Source organism: Paralichthys olivaceus, chromosome 2 (genome assembly GCF_024713975.1).
Source record: "Paralichthys olivaceus isolate ysfri-2021 chromosome 2, ASM2471397v2, whole genome shotgun sequence".
Taxonomy (NCBI): Eukaryota; Metazoa; Chordata; class Actinopteri; order Pleuronectiformes; family Paralichthyidae; genus Paralichthys; species Paralichthys olivaceus.
This window is the reverse complement of record NC_091094.1, coordinates 2613337-2631880: the sequence shown is the minus strand read 5'-3', so window position 1 is coordinate 2631880 and position 18544 is coordinate 2613337. Positions and strand designations below refer to the sequence as shown.

At 43.3% G+C, this 18544-nt stretch overlaps 1 protein-coding gene and 2 non-coding genes across 13 annotated transcripts in view; 1 reads left to right on the top strand and 2 right to left on the bottom strand.

Annotated features, from left to right (window-relative positions):
- The window catches only part of LOC109644230 (glutamate receptor-interacting protein 2-like), a 175875-nt gene that overhangs the window by 127301 nt on the left and 30030 nt on the right, over positions 1-18544 (top strand). For 9 of the 11 annotated variants that reach the window (XM_069516231.1, XM_069516236.1, XM_069516186.1 and 6 more), the window contains exon 2: positions 15771-15848. In XM_069516231.1, the coding sequence (XP_069372332.1) occupies positions 15771-15848 (78 nt within the window). Of the gene's footprint in view, positions 1-4118; positions 4345-15770; positions 15849-18544 lie in introns of those variants that run through there. The other 2 variants (XM_069516233.1, XM_069516216.1) reach the window with 1 other exon arrangement.
- On the bottom strand, positions 3476-3547 carry trnat-cgu (transfer RNA threonine (anticodon CGU)). Its single transcript has one exon. It is a non-coding gene; the product is annotated as a tRNA-Thr (tRNA).
- On the bottom strand, positions 3809-3880 carry trnat-ugu (transfer RNA threonine (anticodon UGU)). The gene has a single exon. It is a non-coding gene; the product is annotated as a tRNA-Thr (tRNA).

Here is an 18544-nt window from a genome sequence, read left to right as displayed (position 1 = left end):
TCTAGACACTTAGATCTGTGTGCATCTTAATCAGCTGCCCACTGTGCGTGTGTGTGTGTGTGTGTGTGTTTGTGTGTGTTTCCCTAACTCAGCCACAGGAGGCCATCAGTTGCCACTTTAAAGTACTTACCCATAATCCTCGGAGTGTGGATTCATTTGCACTTGAAACCCACAGGAGCAGAGAGAGAGCGAGGGAAAGAGGAGCGAGAGAGCGGAGAGTAAACTAGACACAGAAACAAGATGAGAAGAGCTCTGACCATGTGCAATATACAATGTGATCTCAAGTGTCTGGAGACTGTGTGTGTGTGTGTGTGTGTGTGTGTGTAGAGCAAGCTAACATGACTCATGTACGTGAATGCTTCTTTTGCCTCCTTCCACCTCTCTCTCTCTCTCTCCCTCCTTCCTTCCTTACTTCCCTCCATCTTTTTTTTGCAAGAGCCTCGAAAAAAGACACACACACACACACACCTTTGTCTTCTCATAGTTGTGAGGACACATTGACGTAAGAATGTTCCCTACAGTCCCTAACCCTAAATCACATCACAAACCCAGGTCTCAACAATCAAACACACCTTTAGAATGTGAGGCCCAGCAAGATGTCCAAAATGTGTCCCTATCTTGTCTCTATTGACTGGACAGTACAAGTGTGAAATGGGCAGAGAGAATGGGGGGAGACACGCAGCAGAGGGTCAGGTGGAAACTCAACCTGCATCTGAAATCAATATCCGCTTTGACACATTTGTTTTTCCAATATGTCTTTATCTCGCTGAAGTAATCTCGGTAAATGTGCAAGTTAACAATCAGGAAAAGTCTCGAGGTTGTAGGTTGAAATCAGGAGTTTGGTTTCAGCCCAGGACGTTTTCTCTCCTCTGCGCTCGCTGTCGCTCGAATAACAACAACACTGCCAAACCATCGTCCTCGAAACAGTGACTCACAGACAGAGCCTCCGTTTGCCCAGTCAACAACTCTGAGAAAAAAAAGGACACAGTTGTGTTTATCACTGAGACTTCAGGCTTTTTTTTTTTTTTTTACACAGCAATATTCCATTGTGTAGTTTCATATGAGTTTCATTTGCATCCCAGCAGATAAACAGGGATATTTCTTGGCTGCCCTTTGATTGGAACTCTGAACAGATCATATCAGATTTTAATAATCAGCTGCAGACATGGTGGTTTCCATGTGTGATGTTGGAGGGAGACATGATTTCTGGGGTTAAATCATAAACTGTAGATAAGAGGAGGGACGACTCGTCTCCACTTCTCGTTGGAGAAGAATGAAGATGAATAAATTCATAAAACGATTTCAATATAGAAACTTATCCAAAATATTTCTTAAAAGTTATTTGAACAATGTAAATTTTTCAGTTTTTGAATTATAACGTGAGAAAAACGTGGTTTTTTTCTGTGTTTCCTTGAAACTCAGAGTCTCAGTTTTGGGTTAATTTGAGACGAGAATCATCACCGAGTCGTCATGAGTTTAAAATTTAAAAAGTGACAGAGAGAGATAAGAGACTTCATCTTGTAATTGCTGTGTAATTATTCAAGATTTCCTCCAAGGCTTGAAATAAATGTGCCAATGTTCAGTCAGAGAAGCAGCGCGGACGATTATTCGTTTTTCTTTTCAGCTGCTGAACTAAAGATGAGGAGAGACTTTAACAATATGTTTAGTGAAGTAGTGAAACCAGATATTTTCCTTCACTGCATTTGTTTCCAATGCACTATTTGTGAAATTAACCAATTTACAGGCCTCGAGTTTGGCATCTAGAAATGACCATATTTGGAGGAGTTGGGGTGGAGCCTGACACTCCACCTTCACTTTGTACATTTGCACGAGTGCATTTTGTTGGTTTCTGAATCACTTGCCTATCATCAGATTGTCCTCTGGCTGCAGCAGGTGTCCGCTGTCAGGCAGACTCGAGTCGGGTCTTAACGTGTCGCTATCTGACACTTGTGATATGAAAGCACGTCTTATTCTTATCCCTCAAACGCGCACAAAAAAAGACAATTTGCACGGTCACATGCTTCGCTGTCATCAACTGTTGAGTGATTCGTCGCCGGACTAGATTGAACAATGTGACTCAGACCCTCTGCTGATGGAAAGATGTAGGGTTGAGCTGTTTGGGATGTGGGAGGAAAGTAGGTCAGGCAGCGCAGGGCGGGCAGGCGGGCGGGCGGGCGGGCGGCCTTCAGACTGTGAGGGAGTAATAACTAGGGTTATTAGTGTCTCTGCCCGCTCACCCAGCCAGCAGACAGATTAGGGTGTGTGTGTGTGTGTGTGTGTTTGTGTTCAAGACATTTGTGCATGCATGTGCATGTTTGATTTTTTTTTTACATCGTTGCTTTTGTATTTAGTTTTAATGATTTTCGACAGTGTGCCAGGAAAAAGAACCTGCAGCAGCTACTTTACTCAGAGGAGAGAGAAAGGAGTACGAGAAAGAAAAGAGGATTAGAGTGCAAGAGGGGGAAAACGGAGGGCATGTGAAAATTATTAGAAACGAGGGAGCGTGACAGAAAGAACGCGTAGTTAATGGTACAGCCATAAAGATTTTCTATGCACAGTTAGTTGATGTGTGTTCCACTGGGATATTAAAATGGAAGCTGGACCAGATGAAGCCACGTTATGGACGTTCACCACATTTAAGATAATAATAAAAAAACGGAAGTGATCAGAACAGCGATCTGTCCAATAAAGAATCCGATGTTGCCCTTTTTGCTTTCATCTTATCGTTTGCTACCCATTATAAAGACATGGACGGGGATTGAACCCATGGTTTACAAGACCAACGCCTGACCACTTGTCCACCATGCCACTGTAAAACAAGAGTCGGTGGGGAGCTGTCCCTACAACCAGTTCAGTTCTGGTATTGTTCACATGTAAGACACACATGTACTTGCACTCGCAGAAGATAATCAATCTGTTTAAAGGTAGAATTAGTAAGTAAATTATCTCCACGGTATAAATTGTGTCATGATATTTTTTTTAGAATACCACATAAACCAAATACCACGTTTTTCTCTATGAGGGAGAAACTGCCACTTTGAGATGGTGGTTCTCTGGAAGCCGCTGCAGATAATAGCATCAGCAAAATGGTTTTGTAAATGTGGAGAGAAGCTGGAGGAGGAGAAGTGGGATGTCTGGAAACATCCTCTCTCTCTCTCTCTCCCTTTTGGTCGCTCTATCTTATCACTGCTCTCTCCTTTCATACCTCCACACGCCCCCATCTCACTCTTCTACCCTCGAGCGTTCAATCCCTTCTTTTGTGCCCATTCTCTCTCAATCTGTCTCCCTCTCATCCTCCTCGCTCGTTCCTCCTTCAAACACATTTAACCTCCCGTGTTAAAAATAGATGAATTGTGTTGTGACACTGTTTATTGTCGAGGCAGGTTGAGCTCACGAGTCTGAAGAGGAGGCTGTCCACTTCCTGCAGTAATCATTGTTTAAGGAACTACAACCCTCACAGATGATGTTGTTGTTCAGGCATGGATGGGGATTGAACCCATGATTTTTGGTTTACGAGACCAACGCCTTACCACTTGGCCACCATGCCACCGATTGCTGTGCATGAAGGATCCTCTATTCATTGCTTATTAATTATTTTAATGTAGTGTGACAAACCTTAAATGTTAATCTGTTTCTTGCATATTATTTAATGGAGACATATTATAAAGGAATATGTAGGAATTGAACCCTTGATATTTGGTTCACAGGACCAACGGTGGTCTACCTGACCACCATGCCGTCACGTAATCAGCAGCCTTCCTGACCTAACAGTAGATCTGGTAAAATACTCAGTGGAAACACGTTGTTCAGGCATGGATGGGGATTGAACCCATGATTTTTGGTTTACAAGACCAACGCCTTACCACTTGGCCACCATGCCACTGTAAGCAGATGAAACAGCCCCACGTCGAATACCTGTGCTATCAGATTTGAATTCCTCTTTTTGATTTTTTTTTTTTGCAGTCCTTTTCCACACTCACTCGTACACTTCCTCCCCCTAAGCTCATCCCACGCTATCTCTCTCTCTCTTCCTTCCGTTTCAATATGTACCTCTCTCTCCCCTGTCTCTCTCTGTCTCTCTCTCTGGGGGTGAGCGGTCGTAACGTAAGCGCCAGTCATCTCTTATCATCGCCACTGTGTTCCCCGAGCGCTCGGCAGTCCACATCTCTCCCTCTGTCTCTTTCTCCGTCCTCCTTTTTCTTTTTTTTTTTTAAATCTCCTCTTCTCTTTTACGGTCTGTGTGTTTCTCTGTCTTGTCCTGTGGATGTTACTCTCATAAGGAAAACTCCATGTCTGCTGTCATGTTTTGCGGTCTGAGGAGGGACGTTGGGGCAAACAGTGTGGGTGAGTGCGAGGGGAAATTCTTCCACTGGACGGAGAGACTGAGCTCTTAGTTGTCCATTTGTCTTCAGCTCTTATTAATGTGGCGTTCTGGACTACACTTCCCAGAAATCCTCTCGTCAGCCAGACATTGCATGGAGGTCCTATGATGCAAGTTGATTCTGTGTTTTACTGATAAAGTTTTGGGGTTTTGTGTCATTTTCATGAAGTTTTATTTCATTTTTTGGGAAACTGTTTGGATTTTACTTCTGTGTGCCGTGTTATTGTTTCTCCGTAGCCGCCTCGGGTGCAGATACATATTTACATTCTGTCTCTAACTGTGCCACAGAGGCGTAGAAGAAAACTCGAGCAGCTCAGAGCCGACCAATCACAGCTCTTGTGGTTTTATGCACCATTGTACATTTCCAGCAGCTATTATGACGCTGAGCCTAATGCACAGGTAGGTTTTAATCCAGCTTTAAGAGACGGCAGGTGTCAAATGACGGAGGTTAAAATGCAAATCAGTGAAATTACATATTTTACATTTGCTGAAATTATGAATTATGAAAGTATTTTTCCACATTTTGGTGTTTTAATTAAGTTTTTCCCAGAGCTTGATTGAAGCTGATCGTTGGTTGTGGAGGTCGCATTGAACCGCTCCACGTTTTTAGAGTTCTAGAGGTGAACCTCTAGAAGAACGTTGTATGTGTCATGTTTATGTGTCGTGACTGTCGCCGCTAACGAGGGAGACGCTTTGATTTGGTCCCTGTTGAACGTCCACATGTGAAGCGCCTCTAGTGGTTGAAACCAGGTGTTACTGCTCCTGCCTCAGATACGTACGAAAAAAAATCCCATTCCAACATTTTCGTAGTAGGTTTGTTACCTTTTTACGTATTATACATCACATGATCATAATATCTTCGTGGTTTTTTTTTCAGTTAACTTTTCCAAAACGTTGTTGTCGTTATCTGCACATCTGTTATAGCTCAAACTTTAGACCCAAGGTCCGGAAAGAGAGGCTAATGCGGAAGCGTCTGAAAGCTACGTTCCCTGGAAGAGTTGTTGTCATTCCAAAACATGAGGTACACGAGCGGGAACGAAACTAAAGTACTGAGGTCAGATAAGCAGCAATGAAATGACGAGAATCTGAACACTACAAATAAATACGATGAGATATTCACATTAAAACGGTAGAATCTCCAAATAAAGAGGAATCAAAACAATGCAGTTAAGAAAGGTGCAAAGTAGTACTGGTATATATGAGTATAAATATTCAAGTATTATTGAAGCCTATGAGAAAATTACTTTTTAATTAGATTAATAACGTCAGTGAACATTTTCCTTCAGGAGTTCATAATCTAGTTTCAAGTCTTCAAGTCCTCCAATTCTGTTCATCTGGTGTCAAAACTTCAGAACTGAACTGGCGACGTCACGGTGGGTTGATCCCCGCAGCTCACTGTCTCCACACACCTTCAGAGTAAAGCCTCGAAACTACAGCAAACACGATCCCAGCATGAAGTTACTTTTACACTGTGCATTTATAAAATGCTGTAGTGGAGTCAGTCGGATGCATCAGCGGCATTAATAAGGTGAGCTCCATCCTATTTTATGTACCAGTGAGCATAGTGGGAACTACTCTCCTCTAAAATGGCCCCAGAGACTCTGGTAACAGAGTTGATAACAAAACTGCTGCTGCTCTTCTTTCCCCCAGCTTCACGCAGACACTTTGAATGTTTCCTGTTTATGTTTTGGTGAAACGTCATGCTGCTCTTTCTCGTGAGGGATTGAAAGGAAACGTTCCTCTCTGCAGTCAGATAACTCAACACGGTCTTTTCCTCATAACTTTCTTTACTGAATGTGCAAAATATAGTTCATTACCTCTTGTGCCGTTTGCATTGTAGTTGGATATTGATTAAATGTCTTTATTACCGTTGGGGAGATGAGCACATAAAATCACCAGCAGAGGAGAAATGGAGAATAAATGAATGATGAGGGCTTCATCGCCGCCCTGGCTTTGTGCCGACCGCTCGGGTTGATCCACTTCATTTTCTGAGCATTACCGGGCCGACTGCGCTGAGAGTTCCATATCGACCGTTGTGGGGAGTGAGCGTTTCGGATCTTATCATCAGCTGTGCATGACGCCTGCAGTTTTTTCCTCCGCACTTCCTCTGCAAAGTGCATTTCACTCAGCATGTTGCAAACCGTAATCCTCCAGGAGGGCGTCTCGTCTCCGTGACGTGACGGCAGCACATGGCTGTGAACTTACTGAACTTACAGACACAAATGCACATGCGCACATGATTCAATATTTTGGATGCACATGAATATTTCATAGTTTGTAATGAAAGTGAAGTGAAGTCTGCCGTCTAATGACATTCATCTAATTTCGTTCTTTTGCCTCTGTCATTTACATTTTTAGGCATTTAGCTGTCTTACTTGAAGGAGCGCTCAGGTGCATCATGGCGGAGTGTGCAGCTGCTGATGAGGATGAAACCACGTGACTGATAAATGAAGGTTCCTGTCTTTCTCACCGCTTACGTCTCATTTCCTTCTTTCTTCTCCGCCTCCGCTCGCCGGCCCTCCGCTGAATCTTGTCGACAGAGTTATCTCAGCCTCGTGTCAGATCTGCGGCATTGTCGGGAGAAAGAAACTAAACTAAACTTCACAAGGAGTTTAGATGTTTTCTTTTTTTCCCGTTCCTGTCGTACACCTGCCGGGCTGATTCCCCCCCGTGTGTGCCTCTCCTCGTCCGGGAGACGTTTCTTGTTTTGAAAACCAGCTTTTCTGTTGTTTGCTGTGTTTTTTGGGAGGTTTGCCTCCTGCTGTGGAAGACTTAGTGATATAATTTATATGCTATCACCTCCAGGACACGGACACCACAACGTATACAATGTCTGTGATGACTCCCACTGGTCTTATGCCTCCTTGTCTTGTGATCTAGAGTCTTTCAGTCACCTCATCGCTCTGATTGGCTGAAGTTGTTGCCAATTTGTACAGATTCGTGTCAGCCAGCCTAGTTTCATGTCACGTCTTTAAAGAGTTTACGGATTGCAATTAGCTCCAGTTCCGCCTTGCAAACCCCAGAGTGTTAAACGGTAAAGATAACGGACGGATGGAAGTTTGCAGATTTCAGATATCTATGATAATTACACACGAATCCAGTGCATCGCTTGTTTTGAATATGAAACGGTGCTGACACAACTGAAGCTGATGAGTCCGTATTCACGCACGAGGATCCTGCATCACTTTGTCGCACCAGCTTTACACAAATAACGTTCAGACCTCTGAGAGAAAGAGTTAAAGATACAGAGGAAAAAGTGGAAAAAAGCATGAGATCATTAGAGCTAAAGCAGCGGCGACACCCCCCACCCCCCCCCTCTGCACCCCCCCACCAACAGATCCATAAAGGCTGCAATTAACCACAACAGAGGAACCATTAAACATCCTAATTACTGCTTGTTCCTTCCATAGCTGCTGTATGTGTGGGTGAGAGATAGCTGTGTGTGTGTGTGTGTGTGTGTGTGTGTGTGTGTGTGTGTGTGTGTGTGTGTGTGTGTTCCCAGGCTGAGGTTGTTTGAGCACAGTTGAGGTATTTTGTCTTTTCTCGCTCGCTTCTCTTTTTTTTTTTGTGTGTCTGTGTGTTTGATAACCACAGTCGCACTGTGTGCAAGCGTCGTCGTGGACAATAGCTAATTACACATCTTCAGCACCTTCAGCATCGTAATGACCGCAATCAGACGACTTGGCGTTCAATAACTCAGAGCGTGTGTTTGTGTGGAATCATGTGCACAAACACATAAAACTAAAACACACAGACACACACACACACGCACTGAGAGGAGTCTGCTGCAAAGTTTTTGCTTTGGTTAGTTGCTCTGTTGTACGTTTGCTGTGTGTCTTTGTACTTGAATGACGAAATTAAATTTTAGCAAAGTCCCTCTGTTCATCTGATCTCCTTCAAACTTGGTAGATGAAACATTTTCAATATTTACATATACTGAAAAGCAGGTGAATGCAGCTCTGTAGCAGTCGGCTCTGGAACTCTTCGACGTTAGTGGTGTTACCGAGCTCCCCCTCCGAAACAGCGCCCGGGGGACGTGTTCCTGAATCGGTTTTGGACGATAAAGCAGCTCTGTGGTGTAAAACATGTCTGAAAACACTTGTTAGTTTCTGTAAACTTTTAACGAAATGTGTTAAAAAGAAACATAGAGAATAGAATCAGACCGATGAGTACAACCTGTTTATTGATTTAAAATATTTGAATGACGTGCTGTCCCCGTTGTGATGCATCTCTGTTCTTCGTGTGGCATCGATTTTAAGAGATAATTGCAGATTTTGAGGAGGCTGGAAAACTTGTTTCTTTTCTATAAAGCAAGTTGATAGAAAACGAGCACTGGGAACTCTTTCTGTCTTGTAGCAGGTGTCTCTTTCTCTGTCTGACCTCATCATCACATAGTCCATTTCCTTTCGGACGCCTACAAAGGTGTTTCACTGAATAGCTGGTTGATTATAATGGTGTGTCCCCTAAATGCCTGATTCAACATAAATGAAACAGGCTGCAGCTCCGTACATTTCGTCTCCTTTCCTGTTTTCTTTTATCCGTGCTGAGAATCTGCCGGCTCCATTTTTAATACAGACCTGCAGCTGCACATCTCCATTCACGTGTCTAATGCATATTAACAAAACATCAGCATCATTATGTGGACATGTGCTTTTGTGTCCAGTGCTGGAGCCTCGTGGTCGTAAAGATCTTGGAAGTATTCTCACAATACGAAGAAGTCTTTAATCTTCTGGGTCTTATTAAAACTTGATTTTCTCTGCGATTAAACGCACTTTCATTTTGTCAGAAAGAGGGAAACAAGTAGCTTCCTGCTGTCGTACAGAGATCTCCGCAGCGTTCAGACGAGGGCGGCTGATTCCACTGTGAAGCTGTTGAGCCTGACGGACATGATGGTTTGTGCTTCCAGAACCTCTAGTGGATAAAACTGTGTAGTAACGTCCCCAGAGCTCGTTGTTAGTTCAAGATAGCTCAAAAATACCATTTACTGTTTGTAGTTCCTAAAATAAGAAATAGAACTTGATGACGGTTGTGAATCATGTGGTTCTATTCAGAAAAAAAACGATTCATGTTCCTTTTCCAGTCAGTTCTGTAGATATAAACCCGGACAGTAGAACTTAACTCACAGTAAACTACAGAATAGTTGTTAGGATTGTCAGACTCTGTTTGTTTTGTGCCTGAGAATAAAGTTTTTATGATTTATTGTGGCAGGAGCCCAAAAAAAAAAAAAAAGAAGCAATTCCAGGCGTACAATAGTTTTCTTTCAACCTTCAGACCCAAAAAAAGAACAAATAAATAAGTAAAGAGAATAATATGTTGTCACAGGGTGGTTACTATTGGCTAATGGAAAACAACAAGCACACGACAATAGAGACAGAAACACAAATATGAAGAAAGAGCTCGCAGTGACTGTAACGTCCAGAGGTTTAAAGGGGCTTATTTTAATTTGGTAGCAGAACTGAAGTGTATTAAGTCAGAATACTTGAAGCATCTGAGGTTTTTACACTTGAGTAAATACACAGGCACAAGTTATTCCCAAACTTTACAGCCTCTGATTCCCAAAATTAAAAGTGAGGAAAACGTCGTGACGCCCGTTCTCCATATAGAGGATATTTATTTGAGCTACGTTTGCAAAATAATGTCCAACGTGCACATGTCTCAGTGTGTCCAACTGTCCTGCTGCAGCTGATGCTTGTTTGTCATGATCACTATCATGTGTAAAATATGTAATTAATTCATGCAACCCCCCCTTTCAACCCCCTGGGGCTCCTGAACCAGAGTTTGGGGACCACTACAGTAGAGAAGGCCAGTCGTAGTTCTTCCTTTTAGAAATGATCCTTCAAACTTCACCTTGTCCCGTTTATTTTAATCAGAAAACATTTTATCTCGTAGGATGTAAAGTTTACTCTAGACCTCAGATTTACTCTGGTTTTCTGTTCTTCTGTAGTTCAACAGATCAAACTTGGAGCCAACCTGTGAATCAAGTTTTAACTACTGTTAGAGGCTTGGAAAATAAGCTTTAATTAATTCTACATGCTTAATTAATCCTAGTGACAAAAACATCAGAACACTTTTCTTCTAATAAATCCCCCAACTTCAGTCGAACAATGAGAACAATCTGGTTAAATCAGAGGACTGGTATCTGTGAGTTTAATTCCGTGCCGCTTGATTGGATTTAAGGTGGACTGTTGTTCTGGACGGAGATGTTAGCCCTTCTGAGTGTCCACTGTAATTACTTACTGTTGTCGTGTCGTGTATTGGGTGAGTATAGTCGTCTGTTTGAAACACGTCACACAACAGATGATTAACAAAGTCAAACAGAGAACGAAAGCAACAACATCCAGCCTGAACTCGCCGCAAACTAAACTGACCCCAGACCGACCTGGATGTAATGTGTCCTGACAACAAATCAGGATTTCAAGTTGAGTCTGCAGCAGAAGTAAGAGGCAGCCGCTCTGAAGCTCCTCTGTGAGAGGACTCAGAGGTAAAACTCAACTTTAAGCACCTTTACTTTGAAAAGTGTCGTACTGCTGCGCTGCCGCTAACACAAAGTGGCCCAGCCTCACTCCTGCTACGCTTCCTGCTGCATGTGTGTGAGGTTGAAACTTTAATCATATTTCAGATCCGCCCACACAGGCACTTCCCCGTCGCACCCAGAGACATCACGTCTGAATTCTGCCTCCGTGTGAGCGTGCACGTGTGTTCCTGAAAGATCTGTGTGCTCGTTCCAGATCAGTTTGTGTGCTGTGAATATAAAATACCCTTTAAACTACATGTGTGTCTATGATGTATGTGTAAAGCACTTTGATCTGCATGCATCTTGTATAAAAGTCGCTGTACAAATAAAGTTTATCATCATCGTTGTAAAATGTCCATAAAGAATGGAGTGACGTGTGTGTGTGTGTGTGCTGTGTGTGTGTGTCACTCTACCTCGTAGATAACGTGAGGTCATCACGGCTGCAGCCAGCACAGCAGAGCCCTCTGGCAACAAGCGTGTGTTTGTGAAGAGACAGATAAAGGGAAACAGAGATTGTGTGTCTGAATGTGTTTGTGTAATTATGTGATATCGTCCTGAGTGTCTGTCAGAGCACGCTCATGCTGTAGATGTGTGTCGTGTTTGTGGGTATTGTTGTGGGGACGGCCTCCTCTCCGTCTCGTAGGTTTCCGATGACCTTGAGGCGAAATAACTTGATGCATATGTATGTCAGCGTTTCTCACTGTGTGTCTCTGTTAATAGACTCAGTCGTAGCTTCGGAGGATTCTGGGAAAAAAAAATATGCGTGCATCTAAAGTCAAAGCACAAACCTTAAAGGGATATTCTAAAATGTTTTGGGGAAATTCTACTTTGCACAACAAAGACAGAGTCAGTTTTATTCCAGAATGAGGTAACAGAGTTTCCACGTCGTGTTTAGGCCTCGAGAAGTCACATGTTACTCATACTAATACACATCATGTATTAGGTCTTAGGTAGATGTGTACGCAGCGTTTGTGTCGTGACTGTGCGTGTTTCATTAAAGGTTTAGCAAAAGCTTGAGGGAATTCTGGAAGGTGTGTCAGAATAATGTCTGTTAGTGTTTCTTTCATGGAGCCATGCACACACACACACACACAGACACACACAGACACACACAGGTTTAGCAGGTGTCTCTTCAGCCTCGACAGGAATTTTGAATTTTATCGTCTCATATTTAGTCCGATTCTTTTCGATGTCATCCATCTTCTACTCTGTCAAACCTGCGCCGCACGTGCTAAGGTCGTTAGCACGTCTGCATGAAAAGACGCTTGCGCTGTAAACATAATGCACGCGCCTCGGCTGCGGGAGGAAAATCTGGCCTGACGCCTCGTCTGTAACTCAATCTTTTCAGTTAGCCGACAGCGCCAGCAGTCATTAGCCTAATCACATTCAAATGATTCACCAGGAGAGGTTAATTTATCAGAGCCGCAGCGGAAAATAGGTCTTTAAAAGGAAAAATGTGTCAGAGTGGAGCTGATGTGTGTAAAAGAATATTAGTGTGCGAGCAGATCGTGTGTTATGCTCACTCATGGCTGTTGTGACAAATACGTTTGCAGCGTACTGAAACATCGAAAACTCAGCAGAGGTTTGTGGATGTAGAGGACGAGAGCATCAGAGAGAGAGAAGTGGTCAAGTTGCCTTAAACGTGCGTGTGGGGGACTGGTATTTGTAGTATTTTGTGTATTTTGCACATGCAGGTGAACTAAACCCCTTTTGTGTGTCATTCTCTGCTGCTAGAGGCTTGTGCATGTTAGTGTGTGTCTGTGTGTGTGTGTGTGTGTGTGTGTGTGTGTGTCTGTGCCGTCCCCTCAGCACTAAGGCAGTCAGCCAAAGCGGTTTCAAGCACAACTGAATCGTGAACTGATGAATTTTTAAAGTTATTACACCTCTGTGGAGATAAACTCAGAGACACAACAACAACGGCCTCTTTTTCCACTGTCACTGCCAGGAAGTGATTTCTGAGCATTACCGGCGGGGACGCGCTGCGTATTTAAAAGTCGTGATGTCGAGGCGGTTGGGAGACAAGAGCTACGTAGGAATATCGATCAAAGTGTAATTTATTGTTGGTAAATGTCTCAAAGATGATTGGACATGTCCAAGTCATTGTTCATCTGTCATGATTTACATTTCATCAATATTGATCACTAACACGACTCTGGCTCCATATTACAACTGCGCCAGAAGACGGAATTAATTTCTGGATAGTGGAAGGACGCTGAGACACGCGGGACATCTTTATGTACAGCCCAGAAATTCAACCCTTGAATAACGTCTCACATCCATTTCAGAAATGGATCACTGTATGAAACTGAGGGATTGATAAATCAGAGTCCACCGGATCTGGAACATATTCACTGCACATATCACCTGAATGTTTGCAATTACAATTAAATATGCTGCTGAATATGCCGCAGGGCGACTCTGCATTAACAGCACTAGTGAAGCTCGGTGACAGTCTCCTGAAATGTCAGCAGCTTGAGAACACACAAACTAACTGCTGCAGTGATGTCGCCTCAGTATGATTTAGACTTGAAGGCTGTGTTGTGGAACAGAGTGTGAAAGTAATTTAAAGAAGATTCAAAAGCAGGAAAAGTAATTTGCAGGACATTAAAATCCTTTCAAATGTCCTGTTGATGATAGTAAGCCGGTTTATAACGTTGCTTCAGGTGCTGAAAAGCATTAAAAAAAAAAATACTTTACTCAGGAAGTTTCACGGAGTCGCTGGCGTTTAAGCTGTGGTGTAATTGTCCCTCGTTATTATGCAACTTAATGACACTTCTGGAGTCGGGTTTGTCAGGAGTTGAGAACGAGCGTATGAATTGTTAACTTAGCCCCCCCCCCCCCCGCCCCACCCCCCCTCCGTGATTGAGCAGAGGTTGTAAAGTAGGACACATCCTCTCCCCTCAGAGCCACAACAAGAACAACAGCGTCAGCCCCGCTGTCACAGCTGCTGTCAAACTGAGTCAAAGAGACTGGGTGAGCGAAATACTTAATTTCATGTTTAAATCATCGATGAGGCCTCAGAATACGGAATTGCAAAGAAAAAAATGTGACTCAATGAAAACGTACAGCAAAAAGATTCATGATTTTAAATTGTTCTTTACCCAAACTCTGTTTTCGACCAGTGACTCAACGATGTAAAATGTCCCGCCCACACGGAACGCCATCTTGCGCCAGTAATGTCAGTTAGAACCGGAGGCTGATGATTTGATAGTCACTCGTTTGATTTTCTCAGTTTGTTCCACATGACCCATCAAATAACATGGAGGGGATGTGGTTGTATGACCTACTACTACAGCCAGCCACGAAGTTTTGATTTCACCTCATCACGACCTGCCATGTTGTCAAATTCAGTGTCTCCCACCTAAACACCAAAATGGCTGTTTTACTTCATGTCATCGGTCGGTCGGTCAGTTAATTAGTTAATTGCTCACTTCGGTTTTTGATTGGTTGCTTCGGTTGAGTTGTTGGTCCATGGAATGATTGATTCCTTGGTTGGTTCGGGATCAAACTGACGACTTCCTCCTGACTCCAGCTTGCAGCAGATATAGAAACCTGCAGAGATGTGAACAGAGCAGAATTTCTATCTTATCAAGTAATAAAATCCCAACATGTCTCAGCTGAAAATGTCTCTGCCAGAGTCCATAAAACCAGACATCTGTTGTCTCTCCCCCCCCCCCCCCGTGTCATATAACAAAGTCGTTTCACTGTTCAACAAGAGAGGGACTAACTCCATCAACACTCTACAACCGTCCTTACTACAGAACAGCATTACGCTGACTGGCTGTGTCGGCACTGTACCTGGAAAATCTCCCTTACGTGTAATCGACTTACAAGGGTGTAAATACAACGTGGGTGCAATTGCACTCGTGATACCGCTAAGTAGATTATGTACGAGGGCGGTTTTCATTTTAGTACAAATTTCTTACTTGTCAGGAGGAGAACAGCCGTGAAACCGCCTTTGCATTTTGCAGCTTTTTAACGCAGAGAGACCTGTAGTGTCTGTTCCGCACCGAGACAGGGAATTCTGGGATATCATGGAGGTTTAAGGAGAAATAGTCAATAAGAAAACAAGAGTATGAATTTGTCAGACTTGACGGAGATGAAATGCTTTCAGTGATGAGTGAGTGTTGGCAGATGCACATTTTTGTCTGGTTGTTTCTGTGCTTTGGTACGAGAGAGAGAGAGAGAGAAAAAAAAAAGAGACCTGACATTTCTAACATCGTGCATTTCTGGGTTGAGAAATTCTTTTGTCTCTCAAACTGAAAACTGAGAACTTTCCAACTTTTAGAAGGTTACAAAAAGTTGGGATGTGTCACCGTGAAGTTTGTTTAAGTTGTTTTTAGCAGACGGTCACGGTGGTGCAGTCTGAAGCACAGCAGGAAGGTTCCTAGTTTCAAACTAGTTTTATCCGTATGTGTGAATGATGTTTGTCTAAATTCACGAATGTCCAGGTTGTACCTCGTCTTCTGTCCAATTTCAGCGTGGCCTGGCCTCGTCCTCCCTGCTCGTCCCTAAAGGAAAAGCAGGATAGATAACAGAAAGGATGTATTTTTGAGAAAAAACAATCATATTATGTCGAGATAAAGTTCTATCATCTCGACCTCTGCCTCTTTAAAGTTCTCACCCAAACGCCTGCTGCTAATCTGTAACGAGCTGCCATCGCGTTCACCTCATGCTCAGATACACAGCATCGACCTTGAACTCATATTTATAACGTCAGTAACTCTTCCCCCTTTCCTCTGGCTCTTGATGTGCAGCATCATAGAACACTGCTCGCTTCTGTTTTGTCGCCGTGAAAAATAAAATACATTTATCTTAAAACCAAAAAGGGGAAGATTTACTCTGAAGGTTTATGATGCACTCTGTTCTCTCTAGATGACGGACCATATGGAAAAACAAAGGATATATCCGGACAAGAACAAACCATGGCCTCGAGAAGACACAGCATACCAGGTATGTATACCTCATCTATCTATCCATCTATCTATCTATCTCTCGATCTGTATATCTATCTGTCTATTGATCTATGGAAACCACTGTCAACAGATTCTCGTCTCCTCTTTGTCAAACACAGAAGCATAAATCTGACTCAAATTGAGCTAAAAGCCTTTTTACTCTGTCGTCACTGGGAACAGATGCTGAGTTTATGAATGAAACAGAAGTCTGGATTACACACTCAAACTATCACACACGCCGTATGTCGCTACGATAAAGCTGAGAACGAGCTGTCAATCATGTTCATGCTGAAGAGGCTTTTTTTTCCCCGTGTGGATTGAGATTGGATTCTTTTATGAAGCTGCTTTTCTGGTTTATTACTCAGAAAATCTTACAAACGCAGACAATAGATGTCACTGCGAGTTTATGTTTTGTGGTTCTTATTTAAGTTTTCTGGATTTTTCATCTGTCTCTCTGTCTCCTCCTTTATTTTTTTTTATCTGTCTCACACATCCACATCACTGTTGCCGTTTCCTTCTTGCCATTTGTTGGATATGAAATCATAAGCGTGTATGAATGTATGTGAGTGAGACAGAGGCTGTTTTGCAACACAATGGGTCAGTATAACTTGGGAAAGACGTCTCCACGGTCCTCTGCTTGCAGAATTTTTAAATAATTCGTTTTATGGGTTCCTCTCTAGTATCACACCGCGTTATAATTATTCCTATAACTTTATTTCATCCACGGTGTCGAGATGAACTAGCAGATAAAATGCAAAGTTGTAAAATAAATAATAGAAATAAAATGCAATTCCAACACGGTCGCCTCTGCATCATGTTGTGAAGGTTTCATTTCAGGAGTATTTCACTGCATCAGGATTCGTTTGTAAAAGCTCTGGTGCTTTTATGCAAATGTGAGCAGCACAAGGACTAATTAACGAATGAGTGCTTTTCTGATAAAGTGTGTGTGTGTGTGTGTGTTTATCACCCACCAGAGATAAGTATGTTGTGAAGCACCTCACCGATCCTGAGCGTTGCCTGAAGGATTTACCTAATCACCATCTATCAAACCTAAGCTCGGGGTAGGGGACCAATGAGAGATCACTGTTTATCTGCAAAAGCTCCTGTTTTTGTAAATGCTAATGATAAAGCTAAAGATAACGCAGGAGCAGATCTGTATCAGCACGACTCAAATGTTTGATTTTATCTGTGCCGGTGATCTTCGGTTTTGCAGCTTCTTCAAAGTTTCTCATCTACTTCAAAGTAAAAGCTTTATCCTCATGAAGTCATGTCTTCTTACATGTGAACAGGTTAGTGTCAACCTCCAGTCACCTCCTCTAACCTCCAGTTATCTTCTCTAACCTCCAGTCACCTCCTCTAACCTCCTCTAACCTCCTTTAACCCCCAGTCATCTTCTCTAACCTCCAGTAACCTCCTTTAACCTCCAGTCACCTCCTCTAACCTCCAGTCACCTCCTCTAACCTCCTCTAACCTCCAGTTATCTTCTCTAACCTCCCCTAACCTCCAGTCACCTCCTCTAACCTCCAGCCATCTTCTCTAACCTCCAGTCATCTTCTCTAACCTCCTCTAACCTCCAGTCACCTCCTCTAACCTCCAGTCACCTCCTCTAACCTCCAGCCATCTTCTCTAACCTCCAGTCATCTTCTCTAACCTCCTCTAACCTCCAGTCATCTTCTCTAACCTCCTCTAACCTCCAGTCACCTCCTCTAACCTCCAGTCACCTCCTCTAACCTCCAGTCACCTTCTCTAACCTCCTCTAACCTCCAGTCATCTTCTCTAACCTCCTCTAACCTCCAGTCATCTTCTCTAACCTCCTCTAACCTCCAGTCATCTCCTCTAACCTCCAGTCACCTCCTCTAACCTCCAGTCATCTTCTCTAACCTCCTCTAACCTCCAGTCATCTCCTCTAACCTCCAGTCACCTCCTCTAACCTCCTCTAACCTCCAGTTATCTTCTCTAACCTCCCCTAACCTCCAGTCACCTCCTCTAACCTCCAGCCATCTTCTCTAACCTCCAGTCATCTTCTCTAACCTCCTCTAACCTCCAGTCACCTCCTCTAACCTCCAGTCACCTCCTCTAACCTCCAGCCATCTTCTCTAACCTCCAGTCATCTTCTCTAACCTCCTCTAACCTCCAGTCATCTTCTCTAACCTCCTCTAACCTCCAGTCACCTCCTCTAACCTCCAGTCACCTTCTCTAACCTCCTCTAACCTCCAGTCATCTTCTCTAACCTCCTCTAACCTCCAGTCATCTTCTCTAACCTCCTCTAACCTCCAGTCATCTCCTCTAACCTCCAGTCACCTCCTCTAACCTCCAGTCATCTTCTCTAACCTCCTCTAACCTCCAGTCATCTCCTCTAACCTCCAGTCACCTCCTCTAACCTCCTCTAACCTGCTCTAACCTCCTCTAACCTCCAGTCGTGGCTGTTCAGAGCCTTGTTACAGATGTGGACCTGATCACATTTAGCTGTAGAGATCTGTTAAATCTGTGCACACACACACACACACACACACACACACACACCTGACTCGTCTCCGTGAACGTTCACTCTGAACTCTCGCTTCAAAGCAGCAGCAGGAGGATGAAGGTGAACTGAGCTCGTCAGTCCCGAGTCAACCCATTAACTTGTTTACCTCAGTCTGAGAATAGCTGCTCCGCTGCAGTTAGTAATAGAAACACTGTGAGGCCTTTGTT